The sequence below is a fragment of the Mauremys reevesii genome, linkage group 2 (assembly GCF_016161935.1).
Source record: "Mauremys reevesii isolate NIE-2019 linkage group 2, ASM1616193v1, whole genome shotgun sequence".
Taxonomy (NCBI): domain Eukaryota; kingdom Metazoa; phylum Chordata; order Testudines; family Geoemydidae; genus Mauremys; species Mauremys reevesii.
In genome coordinates this window covers 212,744,515-212,770,688 of record NC_052624.1, presented here as the reverse complement: position 1 = coordinate 212,770,688, position 26,174 = coordinate 212,744,515, and the positions used below count along the sequence as shown (strand labels likewise).

The 26,174-nt window shown below is 43.8% G+C and overlaps 2 protein-coding genes across 9 annotated transcripts in view; one reads left to right on the top strand and one right to left on the bottom strand.

Moving 5' to 3' along the window:
• Positions 1-2,081, top strand: part of TRAPPC8 (trafficking protein particle complex subunit 8) — a 106,804-nt gene extending 104,723 nt beyond the window's left edge. For all 8 annotated transcript variants that reach the window (XM_039524648.1, XM_039524646.1, XM_039524645.1 and 5 more), the window contains one exon: positions 966-2,081. In XM_039524648.1, the coding sequence (XP_039380582.1) occupies positions 966-1,200 (235 nt within the window). In that variant the 3' untranslated portion in view covers positions 1,201-2,081. The remainder of the gene's footprint in view (positions 1-965) is intronic.
• Positions 2,082-18,275: 16,194 nt separating this feature from the next.
• CATSPERD (cation channel sperm associated auxiliary subunit delta) lies at positions 18,276-22,768 on the bottom strand. The gene is made up of 2 exons (XM_039523015.1): positions 22,759-22,768; positions 18,276-22,170 (listed from the first exon to the last, which is right to left on the bottom strand). Exons 1-2 carry the CDS (start codon positions 22,766-22,768, stop codon positions 19,727-19,729), a joined length of 2,454 nt encoding a protein of 817 aa, XP_039378949.1. The 3' UTR covers positions 18,276-19,726.
• Between the last annotated feature and the right edge of the window lie 3,406 nt (positions 22,769-26,174).

Here is a 26,174-nt window from a genome sequence, read left to right as displayed (position 1 = left end):
GCTACGTTTGTTAGAATTACTGTGTAGAAATCATATACTAGGATAAGCAATACAAAATTTGACAAATTACTTCTCATCCTAACAAAAAGTATAACTTCTTTAACAGCACTTATCACAAGTTCTTAGCTTTTATCCACTGCTGCACATGTCTATAGTTTTTACTTGGAAATATAGCAGTTCATCGGTGTTCGAAATTATCAGTAACACTGGGGAAAAATATTTAAAAACAAATAATGAGATTTTTAAAATAAAAGTTGCATAAAAAGAGGCAAACATTAGACACCTTTGATGCACTACCTATAGTAGAGCTGGTTGAATTCTATGTAATAATTTATTCTCTTGGAATATCTTATTCCACTGTGTAAGCGGTTGAATACCAACAAATATTCAAAGTGCCTGATTGTCATCAAACTTGACTTAGTGTAATTAAATAGCTGAATAGTATTCTCAGTAACAGTCCCAAGTAGGCATTCTTAGATGTTTCTCAGAGATGGATTTTGAAAGGCAATAATTGGGACAGATTTAGCAAAACTCAATATAATCAGAATGCATTTGCCCAGTGCCAAGGGGTTGCCCGGTGTATTTAACCAGATGGATATGAAACTCAGCATGCCAGGCTTTTAATACAAATGGACAGATAGAAGATGGTAAGGACAGTAGTCCACCAGGAAATCCCAATTAAACAATTTTGTAAAGGACTAATATATAAATGAGTTAATAGAATTAATGTAGAGCTGAGCACTAGTCAGCTCATCTGGTCACTTTTCAAAAACATCAGACAGCCAAAACAGTAGAGATACAGTGCATTTGCATGCCAGTTAATACAGGAAACACATTACACAGTGAAGTAAAATGTTTTGTAGGACTGTCATTTTGAATGTGTGCATGTTTGGTAGGCACTTAAGCATAAGAGGATCAGAAGTAGATATCTGATTTATTTATTTTTTCTCCTCTCTCTCTTTCAGTCCAGAAGCACTAGAAATCCATGGTTCTTTCACGTGGCTTGGGCAAACACAGTACAAACTTCAGCTTAAAAGCCAAGAGGTCTACAACTTGCAGTTGAAAGCTTGCTTTGTTCGTACAGGAGTCTATAATCTTGGAACTCACAGAGTATTTGCCAAGTTAGCTGACCAAGTTACTTTGTTTGAAACAAGTCAGCAGAATTCCATGCCAGCACTGATCATCATCAATAACATTTGACCACTTACTAAAAGATCATACTAAAAACCAAAAGAATCTGATTTTTCTTATTCTGCGGATTGACATTTATTCCAGTTTTGGAATGTGTTACCCCAACATATAACTTGTTACAAACTATTGTGTAGGAGACAATAGCAAAATATTCAGACTACTTGCCATTTTGTTTCTTAATGCAAAGCACGTTGGACAGAAAATGCATATATCCTTTTTAATGTCTCTTGCATCTCTGGTAATTTATACTCATAACACTGAACTAAAATACTCCTTATAAAACTGTTCGAATTAACTTGTGTATCCCAGGCCCTGTCCAAATAATAATAATAATAAAGCAGCTTGACTGCTGTTACAACTTCCAGCATGATGTTTTAAATATATTTTGTGGCTATATTAAAAGACAGTTCAGAAGACAACCCTTGTTGTCTTTTTTCCTGACTTAAGCCATTATTCGTCAGAAATGCCAGCCTTACTGTGAAGTTTGATAGGTTGTTAAATACAGTTTATGCTGGGGGGGGAGGGGTTGTTTGGTTGTTTTTTTCCCCACTTTTCAGTTTTTAAAATTAGTTTGGGGCTTTGTTATTGTGTCCTCATGTTCTGATAGCCAGTGATCCTTATGGCTTACACACAACTTCACCGAAGATGTTCTGAAAATAATTTTGAAACCAGTTTGACTGTTTTCTCATTCATCTCAGTACAGAATGCACTATTCCACAACCATGAGATTGTCATTTAAATTGTCATTCACTTTATTATGTAACTATAACAATTGAGTTGATCTGTTTTAAAAAAAAATCTACTCAAGTTAATTAAGCTTTTCAAGAAATGTATTATATTTATAACAAATGTACTGTAAATAGAATAAAACATACACCATATTCACTGTATAGACTTCCGTTGCATACTTTTTTCTCGCATCTTATCTACAGCAGTAGCCTGTCAACAAAGATTGCCTTAATTAGAAGCTGTATGCTAGTGTAAATAACGGTGGTGCAATGCATCCACACTAGACAGAGTTCTAGTCAAAAGTTGCAGTTTGACAGAAGGCAACCCTGCTTGGAGTGTCCTCTTGCAGCAGACCACGGTACAAACATGCACCTACCTTTGTTTCCTCTTCTGTTTTACCATGAAAGGATCAGTCTCTATTTTCAATACAAAGTTTCATCTCTGGCCATAATTTATTTCCCTAAAATCCTTGTAGTAAAACCATTATCAGCAAACTTACAGTAAATGTGAAGGTGTATAGAAATCTTCTGCCCCTCTCTCCAGGGACGACATTCAGAGACACCCACCTTGGAGTTCACCAGCACTCGGTTCCCAGTTGTTTCTGCTTTTGTTCCAGGATCCCACTCTCCAGGCCTTTCCCCTTGAGAGTGACCAGTTTCATCACTCACCTATTCAGACACAGTCCAACAGCTCACATCCCTTTTCAGCCTCGTGGTATTGACTCTCTGGCTCAGGTAGATCTGCAGGGTAGGTCATCTGCTGGCTTGTAGCCTTTAGCCCTTCTTATCTTCCCTCCACAGGTTCTCTGGCTAAGGACCATCAGCAAACTAGCCCGTTCGCCGGCCTCTAGCCCAATCCCTCACTTTTCCCAGGGAGGGCTTGCAGAGCTTTCTGCACTTTGCAGATTGTCTCTCAGAAGTGGCTCTCACCAGCCTGTTTTCTTTGCTCCTCCAGTCTGTGGTTTCAGTCAGCCCTGACTAAGGGTACGTCTACACTACGGGATTATTCCGAATTTACATAAACCAGTTTTGTAAAACAGATTGTATAAAGTCGATTGCACACGGCCACACAACGCACAGTAATTCGGCGGTGTGCGTCCATGGTCCGAGGCTAGCGTCGATTTCCGGAGCATTGCACTGTGGGTAGGTATCCTGAAGCTATCCCATAGTTCCTGCAGTCTCCCCCGCCCCTTGGAATTCTGGGTTGAGATCCCAGTGCCTGATGGGGCAAAAATCATTGTTGCGGGTGGTTCTGGTTACAGCCTCACCCCTCACTCCGTGAAAGCAGCAGACAACCGTTTTGCGCCTTTTTTTCCTGGGTGAACTGGGCAGATGCCATAGCACGGCAAGCATGGACCCAGCTCAGCTCAATACCGCAATCGTGGACGTTTTAAACACCTCACACATTCTTGTGCAGTCTATGGTGAACCAGGACCTGCAAAGCCAGGTGAGGAGGAGGCGGCTACGGCAGCGCGGCGATGAGAGTGATGAGGACATGGACACAGAATTCTCTCAAACCGCGGGCCCCTGCGCTTTGGAGATCCTGATGGTAATGGGGCAGGTTCTAGCCATTGAACGCCGATTTTGGGCCCGGGAAACAAGCACAGACTGGTGGGACCGCATTGTGTTGCAGGTGTGAGACGATTCGCAGTGGCTGCGAAACTTTCGCATGAGTAAGGGCACTTTCATGGAACTTTAACTTGCTTTCCCCTGCCCTGAAATGCCATAATACCAAGATGAGAGCAGCCCTCACAGTGGAGAAGCGAGTGCCAATAGCCCTCTGGAAGCTTGCAACGCCAGACAGCTACCGGTCAGTCGGGAATCAATTTGGAGTTGGAAAATCTACTGTGGGGGCTGCTGTGATGCAAGTAGCCAAAGCAATCATTAAGCTGCTGCTACGAAAGGTTGTGACTCTGGGAAACGTGCAGGCCATAGTGGATGGCTTTGCTGCAATGGGATTCCCTAACTGTGGTGGGGCGATAGATGGAACCCATATCCCTATCTTGGCACCGGAGCACCAGGGCACCCAGTACGTAAACCGCAAAGGGTACTTTTCCATGGTGCTGCAAGCACTGGTGGATCACAAGGGATGTTTCACCAACATCCACGTGGGATGGCCAGGGAGGGTTCATGACGCTTGCATCTTCAGAAGCACTACTCTGTTTAAACGGCTGCAGCAAGGGAATTACTTCCCAGAACAGAAAATAACAGTTGGGGATGTTTTAATGCCTGTAGTTATCCTGGGGGACCCAGCCTACCCCTTGATGCCGTGGCTCATGAAGCCATACACAGGCAGCCTGGACAGTGGTCAGGAGCTGTTCAACTACAGGCTGAGCAAGTGCAGAATGGTGGTAGAATGTGCCTTTGGCCATTTAAAGGCGCGCTGGCGCACATTACTGACTCGCTCAGACCTCAGCCAAACCAATGTCCCCTTTGTTATTGCTGCTTGTTGTGTTCTCCACAATCTCTGTGAGAGTAAGGGGGAGACCTTTATGGTGGGGTGGGAGGCTGAGGCAAATCACCTGGCCGCTGATTACGCACAGCCAGACACCAGGGAGATTAGAAGAGCACACCAGGAAGCGGTGCGCATCAGAGAAGCTTTGAAAATGAGCTTCATCACTGGCCAGGGTAGGGTGTGACTGCTGTGTTTGTTGATGAACACCCACCCCCCTTGATTGAATCATTCCCTGTAAGCAACCCACCCTCCCCCTTCGATTACAGCTTGCTTATGGAAATAAAGTCACTATAGTTTAAAAATCACGTATTCTTTATTAATTCATTATAAAAAGAGGGAGAGAACTGAGAAGGTAGCCCGGGTGTGGTTTGGGAGGCGGGATGGAAAAGCCCACTAAAAAAATTTCACAGTAATGGCAGCCTTCTGGTTGGGCTGTCCACGGGGGTGGAGTGGGCGGGTGCACGGAGCCTCCCCCCACGCGTTCTTACATGTCTGGGTGAGGAGGATGTGGAACATGGTGAGGGTGGTTATACAGGGGCTGCAGCGGCACTCTGTGATCCTGCTGCTGTTCCTGAAGCTCCACCAGATGCCGGAGCATGTCAGTTTGATCACGTAGCAGCCCCAGAGTTGCATCCCGCCACCGCTGATCTTCCTGCCGCCACCTCTCATCTCGGGTGTCCCTCCTGTCCTCATGTTCACTGGCATCTTTCCTGTAATTTGATACCACCTCCTTCCACTCATTCAGATGAGCTCTTTCCTTGCGGGTTACTTCCATTATATCCGAGAACATTTCATCTTGTGTCTTTTTTTCTCCGCCTTATCTGAGCTAGCCTTTGGGATAGAGTAGGGAGGCTTGAAAAATTTGCAGCTGCATGAGGGATGGAAAAAAGGGAGAGAAGTATTTAAAAAGATACGTTTTAGAGAACAATGGTTATACTCTTTCACAGTGAACAGCACTATTCACCTTACATAGCACATGTGATTTCACTACAAGGTCGCATTTTTCATCTTAATATTGAGTGCCTGCGGCTCTGGTGTTACAGATCTCACAGACACAGGTCCGGACATCAGAATTCAGCTTGCATGCGGCCATGGTAAGCCACTGTCTTTCGGCTTCAGCAGTGCTTTACCCCTCCCACCACCGCATGGCTGGTACCATGAAAGCTCACCCCTCTTCCCCCCCCCCCCACCCCACACACACTCGCATGGCTGTTGGCTGGGAAGGTCCCTGCTAACCAAACGCGAAAAAGCTCATCGGTATTTCACTCCTCCCCTCCCCCCGCTTGGCTACGTGCAGGAAAGGAATTTTTTTTAAGCTGCAATCCATGAACCCAGTAGGAATATGGCCATCTCTGTCCCCTTAATTAAATTCCTGATTTTCAACCAGGTTCCCCTGAACGATATCACTCTGCTGAGGATAACACAGCGAGAGAAAGAACAGATGTTTCTTGAATGCCAGCAATCACCGGGACCATACGCTGCTATGCTTTGCCATGCAATGATACCCGATTACTTGCTACATGCATGGCGTGGTAAAGTGTCCTACCATGGTGGACGGAACAAGGCTGCCTTGCCCAGAAACCTTCTGCAAAGGCTTTTGGAGTACCTTCAGGAGTGTTTCATGGAGATGTCCCTGGAGGATTTCCGCTCAATCCCCAGACATGTTAACAAACTTTTCTAAGTACCTTTACTGGCTGCGAATGCATCCCAAGTCCTCAGGGCAAATCAATCATTAAAAAACGCTTGCTTAAAAAACAATGTTTGATATTTACAAAGGTACACTCACCAGAGGTCCCTTCCATGGCTTCATTGTCTGGGATAGTTGCTTGGGAGGGCTGGGAGGGTAATTCCGTCTGGGTCAGAAAAAGCTCCTGGCTGTTGAGGCTAACAGAGTGCTGTGTGCTCTCTGCAAGCTGCTCGTCCTCTTCTTCATCGTCATCTTCCCCGTCCGCAGAATCCTCAGCCATGGCTGAGATTACAACCCCCACCTCAGAATCCACGGACGGGGTGGGGTAGTTGTGGCGCAGCCCCCTAAAATTGCATGCAGCTCAGCGTAGAAGCGGCATGTTTTTGGCCCTGCACAGGACCTTCCGTTTGCTTCTTTGGTTTTCTGGTAGGCTTGTCTGAGCTCCTTAACTTTCACTCTGCACTGCACTGAGTCCCTGCTATGGCCTTTTTCCATCATAGCCTTGGAAATTCTTTCAAATACTTTTTCATTTCGTCTTTTGGAACGCAGTTCTGTTAGCACTGAATCCTCTCCCCATATAGCGATCAGATCCAGTACCTCCCGTGTAGTCCACGCTGGAGCCCTTTTTCGATTCTCAGGAGACTGCATTGTTACCTGTGCAGATGAGCTGTGCGTGGTCACCTGTGCTGATGAGCTTTCCACGCTGGGAAAGCAGGAAATGAATTTCAAAAGTTCGCGGGGCTTTTCCTGTGTACCTGGCCAGTGCATCCGAGTTCAGAATGCTGTCCAGAGCGGTCACAGTGGTGCACTGTGGGATACTGCCCGGAGGCCAATACCCTCGATTTGCGGCCACACTAACCCTAATCCGATATGGTAATACCGATATTAGCGCTACTCCTCTCGTTGGGGAGTACAGAAACCAGTTTAAAGAGCCCTTTATATCGATATAAAGGGTCTCGTAGTGTGGACGGGTGCGGTGTTAAATCGGTTTAACACTGCTAAAGTCGGTTTAAAAGCCTAGTGTAGACCAGGCCTAAGCAGGTCTCCTCAGATTTTCCCTGATCTTTTAAAGCCCCAGGTGCTCCCTTGCCTCCCCAGTTGGCTAAACTGGAAGCACATGTTCTTAGATTCTAAGGCCAGAAGGGACCATTGTGATCATCTGGTCTCATCTGTATGACACAAGCCATAGACCTTCCGCAAAATAATTCCTTGGGTATATCTTTTAGAAAAACAGCGCATCTTGATTTAAAAACTTCCAGTGGTGGAGAATCCACCATGGCCCTGGGTACACTGTTTCAATGTTTAATTACTCTCACCATTAAAAGTTTAGGCCTTATTTTCAATCTGAATTTGGCTAGTTTCAACTTTTGGTAGTGGAGAACTGGACATGCTGGACACCAAAGGTCCATCAAGCCTGGTATCGTGTCCTCTGACAGTGGCCAATGGCAGGTGCCCCAAAGGGAATGTACAGACAGGTTATCATCAAGTGATCCATGCCCTGTCACCCAATCCCAGCTTCTGGCAAACAGAGGCTAGGGACAACATTATGCCCATCCTGGCCAATAGGGACCAGCCACTCTGTGACATCAGTACACTGCTCTGAGTCCCCTGGTTCTTGGCACAACTCTATGAATCCAATGGGATGGCAAAGCTCAAGTAGCTGCCATGTGCTAGGGATTTCTGCCCTTACTTGGAATGAAGGTCACGTAGTGGAACATGGAGGGGTTTATGGAAAGGGCCACCAAATGTCAGTCAAGTGGAGCCAAACCAAGTGCAAGAAGGAGGGAGCTGCCATTGGTTGTGGAAGCAGAGTTGGGAAGGAAAGGATCTAAAGGAGGTAAGGGAAAGTCTACACTTCTGCTCTCATATGAGGCTACATCCACCAGTCTTGCAGTAATGAAGGTACCTACATAAATGCAGAAGACATTGGGGGAGGGATAGCTCAGTGGTTTGAGCATTGGCCTGCTAAACCCAGGGTTGTGAGTTCAATCCTTGAAGGAGCTACTTAGGGATCTGGGGCAAAAATTGGTCCTGCTAGTGAAGGCAGGGGGCTGGACTCAATGACCTTTCAAGGTCCCTTCCAGTTCTAGGAGATTAGTATATCTCCAATTATTACCTTTATTACCTTAAGACTCTCCGTCCAACCCCATACATCTAAGTTCCTCTCCAAAGCAGTGTTTTCCACCTTCACGAAAACCTGCTTTCCTGCTTGTCTCCAGGGCTGAAGAGACTGAAAAAGTCTTGGAATCTTTGCATATCATCTGACATCTCTGGTCCTCTGCTTCATCCATGGTCTCTAATTGGGTTACACTAGGTGTGTCATTGTTTTCCTTGTAATTTGTGAGATGGATGCTATCCAGTAGCATCTGGGGCTGGGGAAAAGCCAAGAATATGCTCTAGTTCATTTAAAAAATGGGTAGGGTTTCCTCCCAGCCAATGAGGTGGCTATTGGCATGCTAGCCTTGTTACAGTGCATCTTCAGTCCTCTTATTTTCTCCTGGCACTGTTTACTGAAGTGACTAATACCACATGTGCAACAAGGCATTTGGATAACCAGTCAGAGGCCAGGTGTTTCAAATTAGGGTTTAGCTGTAACTGAATCGTTCTCACTCCATATACTCATAAGTGTGCAGATGTCAGCCTTGGGCCGGTTGGCACAAGATGCTCTTCAGACACATGTTTTGAAATCTGCTTTCTTTAAACGCACTGATTGCAAAGAATTGGCAAGAAATAGGACCTAGTACTATTTTACAGGGTAAGGGGGCTTATGGCAAACTTGACCCTCCTCAGCTGGGTACAGAAACTCTGCTAGACAGGCCACCCATACAGTGACAAATATTAAGCTCTGCAATATTTACTCATAGATCTGATTTATAGGGCTAGGACCTCATCATTAGAGGAGAGAAATTTTTTTCAGTACACCTCTACCCCGATATAACACGACCCGATATAAGGCGGGTTCACATACAGGGCGGTAAAGCTTTGACGCGCTGCTCCGAGCAGCGTATTAAGGGTGCCGGGCCAGGCCCGAGCCAAGGAGTCCGATAAGGGGCAGAGGGTCTTGAGGGCAGTCAAGGGCTCCCCCCCAGGGTCTGGGGGCAGGAGCTGTGGGAGGTCACTTGGGGGCCCCGCAGTCCCAGAGTGGCCTGGGGGATTAGCAGGGGTCTGGGAGCAGCTCGCTCAGCTTACCTTGCTCCGGCCCCAGCTGTATCGGGGGAGGGGGCTTGGGGGAAGGGATCCCCCCGCACTCACCAGCAGCGGCGGAAGCGGAGCACCCCGGCACCAGCCCACTCCACCAGCTCCCAGACGCAGAGCTCCGCTTCCCGTCGCAGGTGAGTATGGGGGGCATCCTTTCCCCAACCTCCCCACACTCACCTGTGGCGGGAAGCGGAGCGACGCAGCCCCAGCCCGCTCCGCTTTCCTTCCCTCGCCCTGGGGAAAGGTCCTGCACTCATCTGCCCAGTGGGAGGTGGAGCGCCGTGGCTGGGAGGTGACGCAGTGGAGTGGGCTGGAGCCTGGCTGCTCCGCTTCCTGCTGCTGCCGGTGAGTGCCTGTCAGAGGGCAGGAGAGGGGTGGACAGGGGTCGGAGCAGTCAGGGGACGGGGGTTGGGTAGGGGGTGGGGTCATGGGGGTGATAGGGACTGGGGTCTCTGGAGGGGGCGGTCAGGGAACAAGGAACAGGGAGGCCAAAGCAAGTTTGATGATAACGCGGTCTCACCTATAACGCGGTGAGATTTTTTGTCTCCTGAGGACTGCGTTATATTGGGATAGAGGTGTATATGACTACATAGTTAAAAGGAAATGTGCTGATTGCTTTTGCTCAGCATAGCTGTATGAAAGGTCCTACTGAGAAGCACTTTTTGCAATATTTTAACCAAAAAGGACAAAAGATTTTAATTCTGAGCTAACTGCTCATGATAACAGCCTTGCTCAAAAGCAATACTTACGTTTCTAGCAGTATGGGATCCCAGTACTTTAGATTATAAAAATTGTTTGCCTCTGTTCTGTGGATGTCCACCAGTGAGGACCCACATGATGATTAAATTATTAAAGTTCAAATGCTAATTTAAATTGAACTTTATCTGCCGGTAAGTTTCACAGTTTATGGCAATACTGTTCATTTTGAGACTGCCATGTTAAGCAGAAGAGTTGCAGCTTTTCATGCTAAGGTTACACAATTGAATAGAAAAGTTATTACAAGATTCAAACTGGGGGCTGGGGAGAATCACCATTGTTCTGGTACCTTAATGAATTGCCAGAGGATGCAATGCGAGTGCAAGTAGCTGCTGACTAAGGCGGTTCTTAAATGTTGGCAGTGCTCATTAGGCACAGATTAGGAAACTATATCTCAGTATAAGCAGTGGGTATTGTTGCAGAGATGGTAACTTTTAGGTTCCGCAGCCGTGCCAGTTGCAGAATAACATCTTTGCCTGTTCATCTGTAAACTCAACCTCTTTTTTGGGCTACCACATTTCTCTTTCTTTGGAATATATGTAAATATCACTACTTTGAGGAATCTTCCATGGTATTTCCCGCCCCACTATGGAAAGATAAATCTAATATGTTCCACGTGCATCCAAGAAGAAACCAGAAGAGGAAGATGATAGCAATGTCCAGGAAGAAATGAAAGGGGATGCAAATACTGTAGTTGGGGAGTACAATGAGTAAATAGCTGGCAACTGCAGAAACTGGCAGCTTATACTAGGGAGGGCTACTGACCATCACTGGTGGGGCTAGCACAGGTATAATATCCCATCTTAAATCATGTTGACTGGAAATTGCTGAAAATTAGAAGTACCTTACAAGTTTCAAGCCAGCTGCTCAGTTTCTGTCCATGGTCTCTGCCTGAGTTTACCTAGTGTCCATGACGTGTTTCTAAACCAGCAGGTTAAGGCCCCCAGAGGGTCAGAAAAGGCAACTGGGATGAGATGGGAAGACCACAAGGTGTTAAAAAATTGCTTACAATGTAAAGCAAAGACTCACTCCTTGCATGCCCATACCCTTCAAGGTCAAGTATTCTCTAAGTCTCGAAACACACAGGTTACATAGGCTTAGCATTGATATTTTATTTTTGTTCTCTTTTATAGTCAAGTGTAAAGGGCTTGTGAAACTTGACGTTGAATATGGAGTCATCAACCTGGAAATGTTGAGGAAACACTGATCTACAACATTTCATAATGCTAGTGGCTACAGGTTCTTATACAGGAGATACTTTATATATATAATTTATTATTATGTATAATCCAGAGAGCATCTGTATGGTCTCAAGTTGCAGTGGGGCAGGTCTAGGTTAGATATTAGAAAAAACTATTTCAGTAGGAGGGTGGTGAAGCACTGGAATGGGTTACCTAGGGAGGTGGTGGAATCTCCTTCCTTAGAGGTTTTTAAGGCCCTGCTTGACAAGGCCCTGGCTGGGATGATTTAGTTGGGGATTGGTCCTGTTTTGAGCAGGGGGTTGTACTAGATGACCTCCTGAGGTCCCTTCCAGCCCTGATATTCTATGATTCTATGTATATAAAACACACTGGCATTTTAAAACAATTTAAGTGCTTATTCATTTTAGTGCGGTAGTATCCACACGCTCGAAGCAGGGTTAGAACCTTGATGTCCTCGATGCTGTTGAAACATGAACAAAGCTTGTCTGCCTCTGAGGTGCTTAGAGTACAAAAAGTACAATTTACACACAAAAACCATTCCAATAGATTCTGAAACGTATTCTGAAGCTGGGGGGAGAAGCCAGGAAAGAGCATCCTGCTTTCTTAATCATCTATTAAACAAATGAGTAGAGCGGACAATTTTTTTTAAATTGTGTATTTGTTTTGAAGATTTTGAAATAGTGGAAAAGAATATTGACAAACAATTGAACGAACAAATGAAATCATGAGTAATGCCACCTACACTGAAAGGTATGTGTCTACCCTGCAGTTAGACACCCCTGTCTGGCCTGTGCCAACTGATTCCGGCTTGCAGGGCTCACGCTGTGGGGCTGTTTAATTGCAGTGTAGACCTCTGGGCTTGGGCTGAAGCCTGTGCTCTAGGACCCTGCAGGTTGGGAGGGTCGCAGAGCGTGGTTGCCAGCCTGAGCCCTAATGTCTACAACACAATTAAACATCCCCTTTGCCTGAGCCCCTTAACCCAAATCAGCTGGCATGGGCCAGCCATGGGTTTTTAATTGCAGTGTAGAAATACCCACAGAGTTTGAGAAGCGAGGTGCCTGAAGATCTGTGTGCATGAATGTGACGGAATATATACCCTATGTTCACACCCTACATACCATTGTAATAATTTTGTACAAGGCATGTCTTGTAAGGCATCATTTGAAAAGTCATAATTAGCTGGTCAGTATTGTCCTGATAAAATATGTGGCAGAATTATAACATTCTCCTGCACGAAGTTATTAACACATGTTCCAAACCCCACAGCCCTGCCCAAACAGAAGTTGGCAAACAGTTCTGTCCTAAATAAAGGAATGTGCGTGCTGCTTAATTTGCATTTAATCAGTATACAGTCATCAAGCGGGAAGGGAAACAAAGATAGCTCTAACAGGTGAAAAAAAGCCAGCAGGGAACATCCTTCCATGTAGACCTTGTTGCCTAGTTCCCGGCTGGACACGTCATTCAAGAGGGGGACTGACACTATAAAAAGGAAGAACAAACAACCCAAGGGTCAGCGCTCTCTTCCCCTGCCCATCACATTCATGGCACTTGAAGGACAAAGGAAGCATTCGTTGAGCTCTGGGGAAGGAGTGCTGACCTATAAGGTTTGGTCAGTAAGACTGCTGAAAGCATGTGGTGAGAAACCTTGCTTGAATCTGATAGTTTAAGTATTAGTGAACGTCTTATCTTTTTTTTTTCTTGTAACCATTTTTTACTCTTCTGCCTCATTACTTGTACTTACTTCAAATTGCTCTGTAGTTAATAAACTGTTTTATCTAATCCAGCATGTTTAAATTGAAGTGTCTGAATAACTATTTGAGATAATAAAATGGCATATTATTCCCTTCAAGGATTAAATATTTGTACTATTTAGGTGAGGGCTGAATAGTACAGGACATGCATTTCTGGGGGAAATCTGAGACTGGGGTGTGTGTTGGGGTCACCCAGCAGTATAACCAAGACTAGTGAGAGCCAGAGTGTACCCCAAGTGTGGCTGGCAGGCTGCAATTACACACAGACACTCAGGGTCTGGCTTGCATGCTCAAAGGCTGTTTGTGAGCGGCCCAGGAGGAGCTGCTTCAGCAAGGCATTGTAAGGCACCCAAGGTTGCAGGGCAGGAGTGACACAGCCCCTCACTGGTATGGATTGCAGCCCAGTATGTCACAATGGATTAATTCTGCATATTCAACAAAACTAAGGTTTTTGGGGGGTGGGTGGGAAGGTGGAGTTGTAGAAAGGTTAAATTACAGTAAGAGTATCTTAAATTAGAAAAAGTCATCTGGTCTCTCAAAAAATACATTGGGCTTTTTTCCTTGGAGATTATATTAAAAGCAATTTTTAACTTGAGACCATGTTTTGGATATCAGCCTGCAGTCAATTTTTACAGCCAAGTTGTAAATGTTCTTGGAATAGATATGATGAAAATAAATAACAAAAATTCCAAGAGGACTTGAAAGTTATATATTAAAGTATTGCTTAATACCTATTTAGTTGTCCTAGTTTTTACTTAATTAGGAAGTCAATATTTGTCACTTTCCTGAGTTAAAACTTCATCTGCATCAGATGCACCTATGTGACTGTGCAGGTGAAATCCTTATCAATTATTAAGTGAGTAAGTCTAGAAATTCTTGCACGCATGCTGTCTAATAATTATACATATGAGTAGCTCTCACCAGATGGAGGAAGGTAACAATTAAGCAGACACTTAAGGCTAGGTTTTGTTTCAGTTACACTGGTGTAAATTGTCAAATTTTTGTGGGTGGTTGGGACCACAGAAATTCCTAAGTAAATATTTCTGAATAATAGGAATCTAGCCAAAGGCCCATATTGATAGACTGCATGGTTTTCGAAGTAGGATTGACATTCACTGGTCTGTAATGCTGAAATGAGAGTAAACAAAATTCCTTGGCCAGTTTCCTCAGAATAGACTAAAACTTGATCAAAGTGAAAATGTATTGAATTTTGAAGTCGGTGCTTTAGTCTAAAATGCACTGTGAAATGGCAAATTCAGAGCTTTCGTGACTTTTGCTGTAAGGTAGCTTTTAAATGGCTCAATTTGCTTATGAAGTGTAAAGGAAATAGCTTTTTCTTTCTAAGACTTAGACATTCTAGTATGAGGGACAAAAGGATTATCTAATTGTAAAGACAAAAAAATCATATTCTGAGATGCGGAAAAATAATTTTGGAGTGTTAAACCACTGCTAATAGTAATCCACTATCCTTGTAATTCTGTATGCTAGGAATCATTCACTTCGAGGGGATTTTCCCCCAATGTGATCTCTTTTTGAAAAACCTACTGTTGCATATAAAATAGGATTGTGGGAACAACTCCCTTAAGTAATTTACACAGGCAACATAAGGGTTTGGTAACAGAATAAGCAAGTTCTGTTTACTCTTTAGAGAGAACCTCTTAGTTCCCTTGTTACAACTGTTTTACGACTAAAAGTTTTTCTTGCCCTATTTATTTTCCCTTGCTTTTAAAATTCTCCAATTATTTTAATTAAAGTTGCCTTAGACTTTCAAATTTGGTACACTTGCTTCACTTAGGGCTTCACTTAGTTAAGTTATGTTTTCTAAGTCCTGAGAACTCCTAATATGGATGCTCTTTCTCTTTCTTGTGTATATATTTTCCAAGAGACAGAGAAACAAAAAACTCCCAAAAGTATTATGATAACCTGCAGTTAAGGTTGAAGGGTAAAAAACCATAAGAATGTTGTAATTATTCCAATAGAAGCATTAGAAACCCAGACATATTTTAAATTTAAAAATGTAATTTTAATAAGGCATGGAAAAACACAAGGCATCTAAACAACCTTAACCAGGGGCAGCTCTAGCCATTTTGCCGCCCCAAGCAAGGCGGCATGCCGCGGGGGGTGCTCTGCCGGTCACCGGTCCCGCGGCTCCGGTGGACCTCCCGCAGACGTGCCTGCGGAGGGTCCGCTGGTCCCACGGCTCCTGCGGTCCACCAGGGCTATCTGCCGCGCGACCGGCAGAGCACCCCCCACGGTATGCCGCCCCAAGCACGTGCTTGGCATGCTGGGGTCTGGAGCCGCCCCTGACCTTAACTATGGCCTGTAGTTATATGGCAAGTGGGGAAAAGCACCTTTTTTTAAAAAAAAAAAAATTAATTTTTGTGTGTCTTTTCAGCTATATCCAATTTGGGTCTTTAAACACTAAAATACCAACATAATTGTATGGTTATTGTATGGTGTCACTATCAGGCAGAGTAAAGATTATTTGGGTGCCTTAAATGTGTATTACCATACCTTAACACATCTGAATTTCATTTAAGATTAACTCTAATGCTGAATTTGTAATTTTTTTGATTTTCTATTCTTGAGAAACAAACTCCCCCCACACCAAAGAAACAGCAACAACCAACCCAAAAAGAAAAAAAAATACTCCACACCAAGCAAACAAAAACAACCCAGCAACCTGGGAAATTCCATGCAAGACACTGGTGAGAATGTTAAGTTTGCACAGTTAAGCTCTCAAAAGTCCAGAAATGCCCAAGTTGAAGTTGAATGCCTAAGCCTAACTTTGCTCTGTGTATGTGCATTACAATACAGTCCTCAATGAATTTCTCAAATACAACATAGCATATGTTTTGTTCTTTTGTGACAGTGCTTATATTATTTTTTAACTTAATGTCATCTTACGTAAGGTACAAAGTTGTTGCTATTATAAACCTAACACTAGAACACAATGGATGTTCATGCTTTTGCTACAATTACTACAGCCTCATATCATAATAACGGTAATTGAATTGTGTACTGATGAAAAAATTCCTTGATTCTTTGGATTCCCCCTTGGGGAGTGGATTTATAATAAAATTCTGTTTCACAGTAGGGAGTGGTGAAAATAGTTTGTCAAAAATAATTATTTAGACTTCACTTTGGTTCAGTTTAGATTATTGGCTTCAGAGACATTTGAAACTAATTTTAGATCCTGGAGAAGATACTTATGGATACTTTATTTTTTATTTGTAGTTTGGCATTGCCTGTTACGTTTGTGTAGTATGGCCGCAATTTCACTTAGCCTTAACCTGCTCCTGTTAAAGTAGATGAGATTTAACAGATATTGGGGCATGCTCTACTTCGCTACCGCTGACCTCAAGAGGTAAGAAAATGGGAGTGCTATGGCAGGTCAGCCAGTCTTGTGCTAAGAAGCATAGGACTCATGAGTGAGAATCCTCCATGGGTAGCATGATATGTTTAGCGAAAAGGTATAACCAAGCGTAACATTTGGTGCAATTGGATGAAAGATTATGGAATCTTCACTGAATATTTTAAGTCTTAAATACACAATAATATGAAACACATTCAACTGAATGTGGGTCAGAATGGCTGCGACGTTAAGTAAAGTTAGTATAACTGAAAATGGATGGAACTAAATGGTCTTCATTATACGGTTACCAATTCCTTTCTGTTTACCTGTAACTTTTACACTGGTCCCAGTAGTTCAGCCAGCTTGTCCAATAATTGCATACTCTCATATCTCCCTCAGAGGAGATTCTTCTTCTTCCTGGCTTTGGAGTATCACATGCAGAGTGAATTGGGATAATATTTCACATATTATTTTGCCATTAGAATTTGTCTAGAAACTGTTGTGTGGTAACCAGGGGGGTTTATACAGCAAATAAGGATTTGGGGGCAAATCCATTGTGGAACTACGACAGTTTACTCCAGCTATTGGTCAGCTCCTTGATCCTTCTCTAAAGAGCTTATGACCTAAACTGATCACAAAACAGGATACTCAGGGAAGATAATCACCCATCGGGAATAGAGGAGAGGTTATGGGTTAGGTGGTGCTCAATATGCAGCATGTTAATTCTTAGTTTGCTTTCAAAGTATGTGGTAGGGGAAAGATTTTTGAGGAAGGAGTTGAAAGAGCAGGAGGTTGCCAGGTATACAGGATCAAAGTGAAGATTCTAGGTATGGGGCAGGTGAGGTACTTGTGGAGGGGAAAAGTAAGAAAAATGGCATGGAGGGAGGCAAAAGTGCAGAGTACATGGCCTGAAGAGAGGAGTGATCGGAAAAATATAAGTTGTAGACAAGGGCAGAGTTGGGAGGAGCCTTGTAAGCAAGAATGAAGGGGTTAAAATTATTAAAAGGATATAAAACTAGTAAAGAGATGTGTCAAGATGGTGGTTGTAGTCAGAGTGGGTGAGGAAAATGAATAGACTGGAGGGGAGCAAGGTGATTATTGAGAAGGTGGTTTCTCTAGCCTAGATGGAGATTATCAAGGGACAATTGTGGGATTTGATAGTAGAGTTGAAAGGTAATGGATGGGTTCTGAAAAATGTACACCAAAAAGATGTAGAATTTAACAATAGTCTGAATGTGAGAGGTAAAGGAAAGAGAGAGCCCAGTAGGGCAAGTCTGAAGAGCAGAATTATATTAATAATAAATTGTTTAAAAATCTGTTTGCCAAAATATCAAACATCCATTTAGCTGTTATCCAGTAGCTGATGCATAATTGCCTCTAGAGTTCCAAGATAACTATTGATTGGTTATTGTTGACTTAAAAGAGATGAAATCTTGGACTTGTAAATAGGTTTGTGCTGGTTATTAAAATAAGCTTGGTTGTACATCATTTAAGGATAATCAAATAATATGTTTGATGAATCTTATGCAATCATTTGATTCTGCCAGTTTATTTAAAGGGATACCTCATAAAATATGTCAACATTTTTTCATCAATCCAGAGAGAGGTTGTATTTTGTGCTTTCATTACCATATTTGCCTTCTGGGAGGGGAGGTCTTCTCCTTAATTCCTGTCCTTAGTGCATCCTATTGATTTAGTTTTGTGACACAATTTTGCTACTTTTTCCGTTTCTGGAGTCCTTTTTTCTTGTGTTTTTTTCCTTGATTACCTTTCCAACAACAGGTGAAAAATCAGACCAACAAAACACCTTCCTTCCTTCCTTCCTTCACTTGCCCACACATGAGTCTCTTCCAGGTTGAAGAGGGGTAGATTTTACAGAAGTGGTAATCATGAGGGAACTCACTTTTAACTATTCATCTTACATTCCAGAGTCACAGAACAAACTATTGCCGTTTTTTTTAAATGGACAAATTTTTATTTTTAAATCTAAAGAACATCCATATAATATGCAGGTTAAAAAAAGCAAAAGTTCTGTCCTTATAAGCATAATGAATCTAAAGCACCTTATTTGAAGAAACTATATTGTTGCTTCACTTGCTCTAGGCCTAATAAATACAAGAAATCCACAAATGAGCCCTCAGTTAACAACAAATAAAAATGAACAATTTTACTACAAAGATGTAAAGACAATTGTCTATAATACTTTTGCTATATTAAAATGTTAATTAACATTAAAATACTTTTTCTATAGTCAAGACAATATGAAATGTGCAGACAAAATCACAGTTTTTCTTAAATGATGAATGTCATGGTTTTTGGTTTGTTTCTGTTGCATGCCACTGTCGTGTTAGCCCATACGTTGTACCCACCAGTAAAGTTTTTTTAAAAAAGTCTATTAATACAGATTTGAAAGGTCCTTGCAAGTGTGTGTGGGGGGTGGGGGAGGGGGTTGAGAGTCTCAATGGTGAAGAGTATGAATTGATTATGGCAGTGGACCACATAAAAGTTTCATGGTACATTCATTAAATAGGTAATACTTGGTTGACCACATGACACAACAGGAAACCATTGGTCTGTCAACTAAAAAAACCTAACTTAATGAACTAACCCAGGGGCCACATTCTGCAACCTTTATTCATGTTAATTCGTATATACTCAGGCTAGTAATCCCATTGAAGCCAAGCGCTATTCAACCTCAACAATGTTTTCAGAATCCATGCAATTCTCTCATATTGGCGAATAATTGTATTTTACTGTTTTGATGGAGAGTTCTTTAGAACCCAATAGAAATGTCAGTATTCTGCCATCCAGCAAATGAAATGGAATGGGATATAAACTAAAATTAATATTGCAAATGGTGGAAGAGGAGGAAAATCACAACAGGAATGTAAAATAGAGGAAACAGAGGAATCTCTTGGATTTCCATTGACATACTGTCCATGGAACAAGCACTAGCCATGTTCCAAGAACATCCTTATTCTTTTTTGAGAAAAGGGTCAGCTGGATTAGAAGATCCAGCTCTTGAATAGGTTAATATAATTGACTCCATTAACAAAAGGTGACACACTTAAAAGCAATATATTAGCAATAAAATAGATTACAGCATGAAAATGAGAAAAAGAATTGGGAAAGATAAATTAGTATGTTAAAACAGATCTAAAGGAATGTCCACCCTTTAAAGATCTAATCACTTGGAGTAAAAACATCACTGCTCCAACATCTCTAAAGTTAGAAAACATATAACAGTTCCTTTTACCATTTCCTCTTTCATACATAGGAATTCTTTATTTTAATCAGCCTGCCTCAATGGGGATTATTTCATAAAAAACTAGCCTATTAGAATTCTTAACACTACCCACATCAATTTCCCTGACCACCATACTAGATTTCTAAATGATTATGCTCAAAATACTTTAACTTTTGGGGATTTTTTCATAAGTGATAGTTTATGTAAGAGGTATCCCATCAAAATTGCAATCAGAATGAGAGTCAGAAAAGCTGTCAGTGTTGTCCACGCATGTATGTAAGACTTTGGGAGGGCACCAGTGACATATACACTGACAGTTGCAGAGAGTTCACAGTAACTATATAATTTGTCCACCACAATGGCTTCAAAGATATAAAAGCCATTATAGTGTGAAAAAATGATCTTGTTCTTTTTATTTTGAGCAAGAATTTGATACTTGGCTGAGGGTGATACTAATTTAGGTCCATCATGATTCTCACAGCTTTCATAGTTCATTCTGCTCCATGCAGTATGTGGATTTGGAGAATCTTGCTTTTGTATCAAAGCAGTCCAATTCTGAGGTTGAGAGATACAATTGGCTTCAGCAGCTGTCAAGAGATAATCATAATTATACATTCCATTGACTTCAAACACAACAAAGTCAGCAGAAACATACTCCACAAATGCATCATTTTCCCACAGTTCAAGGATTGGCAGCCAAGGAGTATCATAATACAGCAGAAGAGGACACCCCAGTTTATCAAACTCGTATAGAACTTCAAGATCACTTTGACCCAACTCTGGTGTGGCAAGAAAATGTGGGTCATATAAATTGTGGCTGATCGTATAAGTGAAATTATCTTGCAGCATGCCTTCGTTAAACAGGCCTTTGCTGCATGCTGTTGTGTTTTTAAAAACTTTAATGTGTTTAGTAGGTGGGCAACCTACGTTGATAAGTGCAGACAAAGGCTGCATATCAGTGCAGCTGGGTCCTTTGTTGGGGATGTCCACAGTAAGGATAGACATCCCGCCAGAGGGGAAGGTGTCACTGAAATGAGGTTCTGCCATGCCAGAGAAGCACTGCTGCAGTAGCTGCATGTGCAAGCTGTACTTGGTGTTCCCGTCATATGTGTACCCATCCTCTGTTATCCGTGCCTGGAACCCTAGCACGTGGGGGTTGCTCACAGTCACCACTGGAAAAGCCCCAGTGCCTGGCTTTGGCACAAACGTGGCACTAAAGTTCAGCTTCTGGTGCATGTCGATATAATGGACCTTGTTGTGGAAATGGCCCTTGAGGATCTCAACTGGGCAGGCTTGCAGAGGTGGCCAAAACTCCATGATCAGCAACTGCATGTTCAAGGTGCATTTCTGGAAGTTATAGGACCAGGAACTATTGGTAGGTACAGGGCTCAACACGGTTAGCATCCCTATTTTGTCGAACATCAGCGCAGCATTGCACAGGCCTTTCTGGCTGCTGTTGCGCTCTCCAACCTGCACCATAGTTGTGGAGACCATGTCTATGCTGCCATGGAAGAGCCGATGGTCCTGGGTCAGGGCTGCAATCTCAGTGTTGCTGATGGCCACGTGACAGAGGCTGCCACCAGGGAAAGAAAGGGAGGTTCTGGAAAACACCTTTGTCTGCACAATCACTGGCTCCACAAGCAAGCCATTACTGGAGGAGATCAGCAGCGTATCTTTGGTCCAGAGGATGGTGAAGCCCCACAGGTAAGGGTGTTGGATACCCTGGACATCAGGGCCCCCTGTGGACGTCAGGTTGAAGCCCATGGAGTTGTGGCTGTACATGTGGCTCATGTTGCTCCCGGTGTATGAGAAATAGGCTCCTCCTCCTTTCCCCTCCCCACCGCTGTGGGTGTGATTGATGAGCAATCCAGTCTGGGAAAGGGAAACAAAACTGTAGACACCAAGCAGCACCCCTTGCAGTTCTGGGCTCAGCTTCAGAGCAGTGAACGTGTGGCCTCCATCCTCTGACCGGAAGATGTGGCTTTTGGAGGCTGAATGCCCAGTCTCATAGGCAAAAATAGTCATACTGATGGCTTGGCAGGCTGGGTCCTGCCCTGGGTAGCAGCAGTGGGTGTTTGAGAGCTTGGTGACCAAGAAATTGATCCCCTGTACTGGGAGCCATTCCTTCTCCCCAGCTATGAAGAAGTAGAGATAGACCCGTCCATTTATCACCATTACTATCTGATCCTTCTTCACAAAGGCTGCAGCACTGACTGAGGCATTTGGGGTCTCTAGCTCAGAAGGGATGGTCAGTGGCAGGAGGCTGGTTTCAAATCCATCTGTGCTGAGGAAAACCTTCTGTCCCAGGTACAGGGCTGGACTGGGGCGTCCCCAAGGGTCACCGTCATTACATGGGTACTGTAGAAGGGAATGTTCAGTGCCGGTGAAACTCAGGACAGTGCCTGACACCTTATCCCGGGCACTAAAGGACCGACGTGAGTACACTAGCCTCTCACTAATGCATGACCAGGAGGTAATTCTTCCCACTGCAAAACACAGCCACAACCAGAGTTCAGCTAGTGAGACTGGCCAGGAGTGAGGCATTTGTTGTGCTGTTATCAGAATATCCCCTCCTACCAACTTAAGCTGGAGGTTGATACCTCATGCTCCTTGTGGACAACAGCTCAAAATGGCTCCTGGCTCTGCTCCCTCCCTGCTGTAAAATAGAAGGAAGTTCCGAGAGGCAGTTGGTGGCTGGGCTGGGCTATGGGTTGTGTGTGGCGGCTGTTCTGAGTGTTTCCTATACAGTCTCTGTCATGTGTAAATGATGTCTGAGGCTCACAGTTTTGTGGTTGAGGTGGAGGGGCTCCTGCAGGTTTTTAAAATTTACCTGCACTCGGCTGCAGACAGCTCAGGCTGAATTTAAACTCTGGTCTTGGGGGTGTTACCCAGAAACACAACAGGTTTGAGAAACAAACTCAGTTTCATGACTTCATATACAATGATGATACATGCATATAAACAGGATAATCATGCTTTAGCAGACTATAGCTTTTCCAATGATACCATAACATGACATACTTTGTACAAGATTTATCACAGTTGTGCAACATTGATAATACATCAGTGGTGATACATCATTGTAAACATGGTCACCTCTCTTTTATACAGTGTCACACCTTTTGAAGCTGATCCCAGTGTGAGACTTTGTCCCTCTGATGTGTGTGTGCCCTAGCAGTGCAGCTCACCAACTGCCATGTTAAGATCCCTCTTTGGACTGAGTGGCTCTTATTGTTAGATTTATTGGGGTATTTCCCCTGTCACTTTTGATTTTATTACTGGATTTTTGCCGATTTTATTACTGGAAATAAAGTGGCTTCATGATGCTCTCTTGGGCTCCTTGAGCCAGCTGTATTAATAGTTGGGGAGGGGAGGGTTACTAGTGAAATATAATTTTAACAACAGTAACATTGAAATATTTTTGAAAGAAAAACTGAAGATTTAGCAGTTGCATCTGGATGTCTGAAATGGCTGTAGGGTTAAGTATCATTGATACCAAACCCCAATCGTAATGTCTGATGAATCAGCATGTATTTTCTAAGGAATTCACGTGGCTTGAAAAAGCCTCACAGAAGAGGAGGTTGAATAATGTTAGCCAACACAATCATGTAACAATATTTATCAAGATCTTCCAGACAATTGGAAGTAAGAGGTGGGGATGAGAAGACACTGTAGCCAGCAATCAAAATTTTATCACATGTGCCACTATATTTGGTGGGTGAGGTTTTTTTCTTTTTCTTTTTAAATAAGTCTCATGATTTTCTAAGCTCTGCCTTCTATTTGATGAAGTTTTGGCTTGATCTAAAATGGCCACCAAGGCCTGCTTCTAGCAACAGGATTGAAGCCAGAGGCCGCCCAGTCCCTTTCACTTCTTGTAGATGACAATGAAGCTATCTTCAGTAAAGACTGCCACTAGCTCTCATGATTTCATTACAAGTAACATGATTGGCTCCAGCAGGTACCAAATCTCACTATGATGTAAGAAGTCCCAGCTCAGGTAAATTTCAGCTCTGACTGAGGGAAAGCCTGCCCCACTTCCCTTCCTTCTGGGGTAGAGCAACCAATCAAGGTTAGTGCAAGAAGGAGGCAGAGCTGTCCCGCCGCCCTCTTAGGAACTGAGGAGTTTTGGGGTACAGGACAGGGGAGAGGGAGCATTTAACACCATTCTTCCAGGAGAGGAGAGGGGAGGATGGAGCAGAAAGACTGTTTTGTATACAGTGGCTGTGTCAGTGTGTGTGTTTTATGGGCTGTTATGTCTTATGTATTGTTATCCTTTTTTGCTGGACTACATAGTTAAAGAGCAAGAGCCTCCTATTATTTTATATAAGTCAAGGGCACACATTTTATTCTTCTAGGAGTCTGCTTGTCTGCTCTTTAGTGCCCCCAAGCTTACCTGAAAAGAGTTTTTCTTTGTTAGACTCTTGCTTTCCTGTTCATTTGTATAGCAAGATGCTTATACTTGTATGAAACAGTTTGTGGACGCAGTCAAGTAGTTAGATGTGATTTTTCACTAAGCTTCATAAAACTGTCTCAAGAGCATCAACATTGTTGCTGTTTTTGTTATTGTCAACAGAGGAAGTAAAGTCTTAAGTCTCCTGTAAAGGCTTGCTCTGGTTCCTCAGACAGATCGCCATGAAACAAATTTTTATGGCTACAGAATCTTTGGACCATAGAGAGAGAGAGCAATTATGCAAATGACTCTGTAGCCTGGTAGTTAGCGCACTGTCCTGGGAGGTGGAAGACCCAGGAACCAGTCCCCCTGCACTAGTAACTTATTTCTCCACAGTGGAACAGCTTCAAAAGGAGAGATTGAGGGATTCCCTACATCAGATTATCCCCTAGCCCAGTGGTTAGGGTCCTCGCCTGAGAATTCGCTGATCCCAGTTCAAAGATCTAGATAATACTTAGTCCTGCCATGAGTGCAGGGGACGGGACTAGATGACCTCTTGAGGTCCCTTTCTTCCCCTCAGGGGAAGGGGGGGACCGGGGAGAATCTGGTGTTGGCCACATCCCAGCTAGGTACCCTAACCACTAGGCTAGAAGTTATGAAGGAAGAAGTCCTGCCCCACCTCAGCATTTAATGTACATTTATCTATAAGGGCTGCAATTTGCATAGTCAGAAGCAGAAGCATAGGTCAGCAACTTTTACTGCTAAAATCGAGGTGTCAGGTGAGGTTAGATGCCTTAAGGGCTCAATGGCAGCTGAGTGGGGGCATTGTGAATCCCAATGGGGCCTGATTCTGGGATTTAGTTGCTTAAAGTGCCAATTAAGTGCCTAGGTCCTTTTGTGAATCCAACCCTTAGTTTTAGAAAAATTGTATTTGTGCATTGATGAAAAGACATGTGGCTGCTCTCTTGCTTGCTTGTTCCAGTTAAGCCAATTCGTTATTCTTCAATAGTGCTAACATCCAGTTAGGGTTGCCAACTTTCGAACTGCAGAAAACTGAACACCTTTGTCCTGCCCCTTCCATGAGGCCCCGCCCATCCCTTCTCAAGGGCCCTGCCTCCCGCTTGCTCCATCCCTCTTCACTCCATCTCTTGCTCTCTCCCAGCCTTGCTCATTCGTTCATTTTCATAGGGCTGGGGCAGGGGGTTGAGGTGCGTGGGGAGGTGAGGGCTCTGGCTGGGGGTGTGGGCTCTGGGGTGGGGCCAGAGATAAAGGGTTTGGGCTGCAGGAGGGGGAATCAGGGTTGGGGCAGGGGTTTGGAGTGTGGGAGGCGGTGTGGATTCTAGGAGGGAATTGAGGTGTGGAAGGAGGCTTAGTGCTAGGGCAGGGGGTTGGGGTGCAGGAGGGAGTTTGGGGTGCAGCATCCGGGCAGTGCTTATGTCAGGCGGCTCCCAGGAAGCAGCCGGCATGTCCCTCGGGCTCCTAGGGGAAGGGGTGGCCATGGCGGCTCAGCGCGCTTCCCCCACCCATAGACGCCACCCCTGCAGCTCACATTGGCTGTGGTTCCTGGCCAATGAAAGCTGCAGAGCCGGCGCTCAGGGTGAGGGCAGCATGCAGAGCCCCCTGGCAGCTCCTAGGCCTAGGAGCCAGAGGGACATGTCTTCGCTTCTTGGGAGCTGAGCAGAGCCGGGTAGGAAACCTGCCAGCCCTGTTGCGCCACCAACAGTTTCTTACTCTAAATACCTCTGTGGTTCTGGAGGTCTGTGTAGTCCAGTGGTGAATGTGTGTTACATTTTCTGTCAAAAAACTGGTCACTCAGCTGTCATCCCCAAGGGCAAAAAAAGGAACCATCTGTTTGCACCAACCAAACTCTGTCCTGGTAAACGAAAGAGAGTGAAAACAGCTCTTGCTCTCTGGAATGTGCTCTGTGGCAAGGTGCCAATGTGGGTGGACTATTATCTGCTACTAGGCGATAAAGACTCCTGTGGCACCTTATAGACTAACAGAAGTATCGGAGCATGAGCTTTCATGGATGAATACCCACTTCGTCAGACGCATGCGAATTCACCCATGAAAGTTCATGCTCCAATACTTCTGTTAGTCTATAAGGTGCCACAGGACTCTTTATAGCTTTTTACAGAACCAGACTAACATGGCTACCCCTCTGATACTATCTGCTACTATTTATTCATGTGACTGTTAAACTCGTATGCTTTC